Here is a 7,587-nt window from a genome sequence, read left to right on the forward strand (position 1 = left end):
CTGCCGGCGAGCGGCCACAAGAACTAGCAGTCGACTAGCGGAGACTCTTGCTTTTTGATGTGCTAGAGGGGCTGATAAACGCGTCGGGTTTACAAGGTAAAGTTTAGTTTGCATAACTTGGTAGATAGACGAAGACGAGGCTCAAATTCGCGACTCCCCACCAGCCCGGCGCTCTAAAATGAACTTACTGATCTGCACCAAATTTCCACCATATTCTTTATTGAACTAACCTGTGATGCACCAATTATTATTTATTCGGATGTTTGTTACAGTTATATCATGTTACAAATTCATTTCCGTTGTCAAATTGTCAATTAAATGACAATTGTGTGGCTTAAAATAATAACAAAAAAATATACAAAAATAAGGCGCGAAAAGCTAATGAGCGAAACTCAATGCAATTGGTCGAAACGGGATTTATACGTGATCGGCTTCGCTTATGACAAAGATGTTGTGAAGCTGGCGGACACAAGAACAATTCCTGACATAAGATACGATACGAACATAAACCTTGTCAGCTGTCTACTGCTTTCATGCTTTTTCGATAAACCATTTTTTTTCTCCACAGTACCCAATCACAATGCACGACGACGCATCATCCCTGGCCAGCGAGCACAGCCAACCCCTCGTGCGCACCTACAACGGATTAGTCTGCCTCGACGAGCTCTGTTGCCAGGGCGGGCTCACTGCCCAACAGCTAGAGGAACAATTAGAAAGAGACACCAATGTTGTGTTCATTGTCAAGTGATCTATACAGTGGCTGAACCGTGTTAAATTGAAAGGCGCAATGTTGTGTTCACCGACAAGTGATCTCATAGGTGAAGACTTGGACTCAGAACTTGTGGACATGTCGGTGACTTGCCAGATGGTGTGGTACCCACGTCTTCTATTTACGTATTGTAACAGGGGTGTTTGATGTAGGTAAAGGTGGAAAGAACGCTGTTCCGAATGTTTTTCTACTATTTCGTGTGATCAATATAGCTAAGCTTGGCTTGATAAAATATAAATTTCCGGCAGGGAATATTCCCTGAGATGAGAAATAAGTTTTTAAGTAATCTGGCAACACCAATGACAAATGCAAAGCACTTGTTACCAAAGTTGCCAGTATCGCTTAAAAATAATACTCGAGTTGAGGCTTGTAATCGAAGAAAATCTCTTAGGTATATGGAAAGTGTATAGAAAAGAAAGCTGTGAACCCCTTAAAGAAATGTAAATAAATATTAAATAAGAATATAATAATGTATGATTTGTTTGATGTTTATTCAAGTTTTCAGAGGTTTTCCACGAAACTGTTTACATAATAGTATACATAAAGTTATATTTTTGATTGTTACTTTTTACATCGAGATATTTACTGTATAACTTAAAATTGTATTTTATACCTTACCTGTACAGTTCAAAAATCTGCTCAATCTTCTTAGCTGTTTAGAATATTTTTAATGTATATTATATAACTAAAAGTACATAATTGTTGTTCATAAAGGTGCTACATAACTTGTTTATAATAATTATAATATTTTATAAGTTAAACGTGAAATGAAAACACATGACGTCCCACCGAGTTTCTATATAAATCGTTTATTTCTAAGAGCATTTTCACGAGTACATGGTACAATAATATTATGTAAGTTTTGTACCTACTTTAATGATAGAAATTGCCAAATATTTAGTGGACTGTATGATGTACTATGTAGCGGGTTAGATATGTTATTTTAATTAAAATTTAAAATCATTGTTGTAAAGTGCAGCTGGCTGGAGGGAGCGAAGGCATAAGCTAGTTTATGGTGAAAAATATCTATATATTTTAATTACGCTATTTCTGTAACCTACAGAAAAAGTCAAATGATTTTAAGACGATAGTGGACGACATGCCTACAAAAGTATTCCCCATTTTCCTTTTTTGATGTTCGGAAATATGTAATTTGTACACAATTTATTTTATATGAATCATAGCATAGCCCCTTCGTTTCACTTTTTATAATTTTTTGATTATCATAAGAGTTAGATGCGAAAAATAAAGTCCATGTAGCCCCCTAACCTAACCTCTTCAATTAGAAAATCGAAGGAAGTGGCGTGATAGCGGTGGTTAATAATTCACAGACCAAATTACGTATGCACATTTTCTATAATGAATATCCAGAGAGAAAAATAGGAGCTAGTACATTTGTATGATGAAGCGTCAGTCCACTCCGTCCCCTTTACAACATGACCTACATTAAAAAATCTTAGCTCGGTTTGCTCTAATTATTGATTGGTTAATTAAGTATTTGTTCTTACCAGTTCCTTATAATATAGGGCAGGGGTTCCAAATCTTATTCAGTCCGCGGCGCACTTGCAAGTTTAAAATTGAATCTCGTCGCCCTAACCTAGCCAGGCTATTCGATATAGATAGGTAGCATGGTGCAGGATTGCCTCACGGCGCCCCTCTTTAGTGTCTGAGGCGCACAAGGGCGCCGCGGCGCGGTTTGGGGACCCCTGTATTATAGGCTATAAGGTGTGTGGCTCTTGACAGATATACACTCGCTCCTTCAAGCTGCAACGCGTCTGCGTGGTCTAGTCAGACTGACGTCTACCATTTTGTTTAGATTTCTCGACTAGTCAACGTTTCTTTGTGCCTTATTTTCTGTATATTTTCTTATATCATTAGTTAATTTACTTAGGTATCGGATTATTGGACTATCACGTAAAAATATAACGAGCATAAATTTAGCGTGAAATAATTTAGCCCAGGACGATATTTGTGACTTTTCAAGTCAGTTCCATATTCCAGATTGTTTATTAATATATTTTCACGTGATCGCGTCCTGTCTCCGCATATTAAGTCTCATTGTTTTTTGGAAAACGCATAATTGTTGATTTTAATTAAGAGATTATAATGACGTAGTCATTGGTTGTATTGACGCCGCGTAAGGTGTACTATCGATGTTAATATTTGTTAAAAATGTTTATTTGCCGACGACTCATTAAATATATTGATTTTTAATTTCTGTTGTTTTTAATATTTGACATGCGTGCGAGCGATGCCTCAAGGTACTCATGCTAATATATAATAGGCAGCGTGCGTGCACTGCGGGCGGCGGGCAGCACACGAGACGCCTGCACAGACGCCTGCGCGAATGTGAAATTAACCTTTCCTATGCGCATGTCAAAAATTTTGTGCATATATTTAGCAACCATGACATATTGATGTTTAAGTTGAATTTGGTTGAATATATATGGAGCAGATCTGCTCCTAAGTATACCAAAGTGTAAGTTTCAATTTGTGCCACTAGATGGCAGACCTTTCAACGCGCAAGTTTCCTGTTCGCTATTAGAATTTAAGAAATGGAAACCGATAACCGTCAAACCTGCTCAGCTGCAGTACGGCCTAATTCAAGGAACATAAAACAACTTGGGTAAGCGGCAAGCCTGGTTTTTTTTTTGGAAAACCGTCGTCGCCAACACGCACACTACCACAAACAACGCGATCGCCAAAGGGATTACTGGCCTAATTCTCAATAAGATTATGAACCAGCGTCCATTACGATAATTTGAACTTTACAGTTAAAGTAATAATGTCGAAATTACATTACGATTCATATTTATGAGTTCTCTGTGGTCTTTTTAGAATTAGTGTGACAAAGAATGTTCATTAGATACATTTTACGTGTCAAGAATATTTTAAAGCCGGATAACACTAGCTTTGGCGTCATAAGCACAGATAGTCTGTAATATTAAGGTTGATTTAGACGAAGACTTTTCTGTCGCCTAAAAAAGGCACCGTATATACTTTCGGTTAAACTGGAGCTTAAAGTGTAGTAAATGGTACCTTTCACCCGAGTTAAACAAATAGGCAAATTTGCATAATCAGTACCTAATTAAAGTAAGTCTTTTTACTATGAAGGGAAAACTTTTTGCGATAACTCAAAAACAGCTAAACTGATCATGTCCGCTATAGTTTTCATTTAATGTCTTTCTTAAGCTCTACTTTCACGTTTTTTTTCATATTTTTTGGACCTATGGTTCAAAAGTTAGAGGGGGGGGACACATTTTTTTTTCTTTCGGAGCGATTATCTCCGAATATATTCACTTTATCAAAAAATGTTTCTTGAAAACCCCTATTAGTTTTGAAAGACCTTTCCAACGATATCCCACACTAGGGTTGACGCGAAAAAAAAATTCACCCCCACTTTACGTGTAGGGGAGGTACCCTAAAAAAAATTAAATTTTTAGATTTTATTGCACGACTTTGTCGGCTTTATTGATTTATATATCCATGCCAAATTTCAGCTTTCTAGCACTAACGACCACGGAGCAAAGCCTCGGACAGACAGACAGACAGACAGACAGACAGACAGACAGACAGACGGACGGACATGGCGAAACTATAAGGGTTCCGTTTTATGCCATTTGGCTACGGAACCCTAAAAATCGCTTATTCAAAAGTTAATCTACCGTTACACTTGGACTTGCTACTACGAGAGTAATTAAGTATTAACTTTGTAATTCTAACGTTATTAAAAACATGGAGTAACTTGGCGTAGCAATATATTCCTTACACCGGAATTAACACGAATGTTATGGCAACCCCAAACAATTTAAAAGTAAAAAGAGTAAACTACTGAATTGAATGAACGACAGATGACATTCAAACATTGACATTTAGTATAGTGTTGTCACATCTACCAAATTTTCGGTAGATCTACCTATTTTGCCTGCGTTCTACCTATCTACCTCCCTCAGCCTGAAATCTACCTATTTTTCAAAATGGTACAATTGTAAGCAATTCTCAATACATGTGACGGAACATTACTTAATTTCTACCGAATTTCTATTCGATTTAATGAAAGCTTGCCAAAGAAACAGATTATACAAGCAGGTTTATTACCTACAAACAATGGAAATCCTAACTTTTGTTTCAATTTCTTTAATAAACACGTGTACTAACATCACAATATTAAAAACTTATAAATAATTAAAAACATTTTATACACATTTTTTATCATAAAAATGTACTTCTATTGAGTGGTAGATCTACCTATTTTTCATTTTAAACTCCACCCATTTCTACCTATTTTTGCACCCTGTTCTACCATTTTGCCAAAATTGTATGTGACAACACTGATTTAGTATAAACTTCAACGGCAGGCTGTCATTTTTGTTTGTTGGTGTTGAATGTCTGGTCGCAAATTTCGGCGAAAATATTATCAATTTTATAGTGTGAGATTCATTATAGTATTCTTATTTACAATGAGCCAAAAACGCAATCGTTCTAATAGCTGGGATGAAGAAGAAAAGGTAAATTACTTACGTTGATGGTTATTGCGTGGTGTTTCTTATTGTTCCCGTTGTTGTTATTTATACATAGTGTCTTTTATTGTTTTCTTTTATGAAATGTACCAATAACTTTTGATAGTGATATAATACATTATTTTGCAGATATCTCAAGAAGATGCCACTGTAGCCACTCCAATTGCAAAAAAGGTTGATTCAATTCCAGCGAAGGTAAATAAATAAATAGTAGCAGAAAAAAGATATTTTGATTTTGGTATTCACTATGTACATGAAAAATGATGATGATGTGATGTATTTTTTGGTAACTTTTTACGATTACATATTTTCAAAATAATAATATGTATATTTTTGTTTTTTGTTAAGTAGTGCTAAAATGATTTTACAGATAGTAGTTATCTATTTCAATATTTAAAATCGTTGCTTGAAAATTGTTACTTGAACCTTTTTTTTTGCAGGACGCGAAACGAAAAAGTGTAACAAATAATATGGTGCATAGCTGTAAGAAGCCCAGAAAAGTAAACTGCTGCTTATTTAGAGTTAATTTTGTTTACAACACAATCAATAAAGCTATTTATATGTCATTACAGGACCATGAGGACTACATCAACAACATGCTAGGGCATAGCAAAATGCTAAAGGATGATGAGCATGTAAGAAAAATGGAAATAGCTGATGAAGAGCATAAAATTAAGATGGAAATGGCTGTTGAAGAGCATAAAATTAAAATGGAAATTCATAGAGAGAGATTACAATCTGCCATATTGGAGAGGGAAATTTTGGAATTGAAAAAGGCCCGTGAAGTTCTCAATCCTTAGTTGTGTATATGTAGGTTAATTCGTCTATTTTTATGATTTTTATAAGATAAGTTTAAAAATAAAAAATATTGTAAATTTAAAACTTTTATTTGCGCCAAAGGGCTAATATGCATATAATAATTTTAATATATATTTTTAAAAATTCTCATTAATAAAGGCTGCTCGTACAGAATTTCCTCTAAGAGAGGTGTTGACTGCTGGAGTTACTGGGACAGTGTCATCACTTGCTTCACCTTCTAGTGCATTGCAATATTGTGCAGTACAGCCAATGTAACAATATATAATTTTGTGTTTTCCAATTTCGTGGAAACTCCTCTCAGCAAACACTGAAACCTTTGCTTCCATACTCCAAAGCATCTTTCCACTACATTATGGGTCCTTATGTGTGCCTTGTTATACATTTCTTCCTTTTCTGTAGTAGGGCGAAGGACAGGAGTAAATAAATAAGCTGTACAGGCATATCCAGAATCTCCTAAAAGTCTGCCCTTAAATTCTGATCTCTCAAATCTTTGTTTCAAGTGACTTTCATTAAATATTCTAGTCATGTGTACTGCCTCGCCAATGAGCAACTATATCCATAATCTCCAAATTAGCATTTGCCACAACCTGAAACAATATACATAGTATACATACTAAATACATTACATCATAGTAATAGCAGTAACAGATTGGTGATTATTAAATCTATTAATTTATTTTATTTAGGAAATATTGGTAGTCACCAACCTAACCAGGTCAACCGGGTTAACCTAGTCAGGTTAGATAGTAAAAACTCACTTGCACATTTATTGAACTATATCCTTTCCTATTTATATAGTACTGTCCAACATCTCCACCGACTTTTGGAATTCGAATATGTGTGCAGTCAATAGCTCCTATCACTTGTCGAAACCCACACAATGAATAAAAACCAGCAATCACATTATTCTGCTCTGCATCTGTTTGTGGCATTTAATCCACTGAGCTCTTTGAGCAACTATAGCCAAGGCAACTTGTTTGCATATAAGTGATATTGTTGGCCGACTCATTCCACTAATATCTCCTGCATCATCTTGAAACTATTAACATAAATACACTGGGTTACAAATTAAAAACAAGATTTATGAAGATACTTAATTAAAAATATGTAGGTTTAATTAAAACACGGCCCTGAATATACCTAAGATGAAATTGATTTAAATTTGAAAATTTAATTGTTTATTTACCTCTTCACGTGCCCATGTTCTAATTGCTGCCAAAACTTTCAAATGGGGTGGTATAAAGCAAACTCTTGAATCACCAGCTAGGTCATTTTTCACCATGTCGATGATAAAAGATGCAGTAGAGCGAGAAAATCTGTATTTCGATTTAAAATCTTTTTCTTGAAGTTCTCCCAGTGGATTCTTACGTATTTTATAATATTTTACATGCCTCAATAATGGCATCAAGTTCCCCACCTCATTTAATTCATCTAAATTCCTTAAATCGTCAATAAAATAATCTCTTTTTATTTTCTTTG

At 35.1% G+C, this 7,587-nt stretch overlaps 2 protein-coding genes across 4 annotated transcripts in view; both read left to right on the forward strand.

Moving 5' to 3' along the window:
* Positions 1–2,987, forward strand: part of LOC133524466 (GATOR complex protein NPRL2-like) — a 113,619-nt gene extending 110,632 nt beyond the window's left edge. Inside the window, exon 8 of the mRNA XM_061860503.1 lies at positions 569–2,987. Within this exon, the coding sequence (XP_061716487.1) occupies positions 569–748 (180 nt within the window). The 3' untranslated portion in view covers positions 749–2,987. The remainder of the gene's footprint in view (positions 1–568) is intronic.
* A 2,139-nt stretch (positions 2,988–5,126) lies between these two features.
* Positions 5,127–6,244, forward strand: LOC133524486 (uncharacterized). 3 transcript variants are annotated; one of them, XM_061860542.1, is made up of 4 exons: positions 5,127–5,277; positions 5,419–5,484; positions 5,730–5,789; positions 5,862–6,244. In XM_061860542.1, the coding sequence occupies exons 1-4, from the start codon at positions 5,155–5,157 to the stop codon at positions 6,087–6,089; spliced, it is 477 nt and encodes a 158-aa protein (XP_061716526.1). In that variant the 5' UTR covers positions 5,127–5,154; the 3' UTR covers positions 6,090–6,244. The 3 variants fall into 3 exon arrangements, with proteins under 3 accessions (XP_061716526.1, XP_061716527.1, XP_061716525.1); XM_061860543.1 differs by lacking the exon at positions 5,730–5,789 and having other exon boundaries at positions 5,862–6,242; XM_061860541.1 differs by having other exon boundaries at positions 5,730–6,238.
* The last annotated feature ends 1,343 nt before the right edge of the window (positions 6,245–7,587 follow it).

The sequence above is a fragment of the Cydia pomonella genome, chromosome 13, assembly GCF_033807575.1.
Source record: "Cydia pomonella isolate Wapato2018A chromosome 13, ilCydPomo1, whole genome shotgun sequence".
In the NCBI taxonomy this organism is placed as follows: domain Eukaryota; kingdom Metazoa; phylum Arthropoda; class Insecta; order Lepidoptera; family Tortricidae; genus Cydia; species Cydia pomonella.

Excerpts from the sequence above, each read along its gene's own strand:
- LOC133524486 (XM_061860541.1), top strand. The coding sequence starts at position 5,155 with ATGTCTGGTCGCAAATTTCGGCGAAAATATTATCAATTTTATAGTGTG. Across the intron at positions 5,278-5,418 it reads GCTGGGATGAAGAAGAAAAG|ATATCTCAAGAAGATGCCAC; the intron begins GTAAATTACTTA and ends ATTATTTTGCAG. Across the intron at positions 5,485-5,729 it reads TTGATTCAATTCCAGCGAAG|GACGCGAAACGAAAAAGTGT; the intron begins GTAAATAAATAA and ends TTTTTTTTGCAG.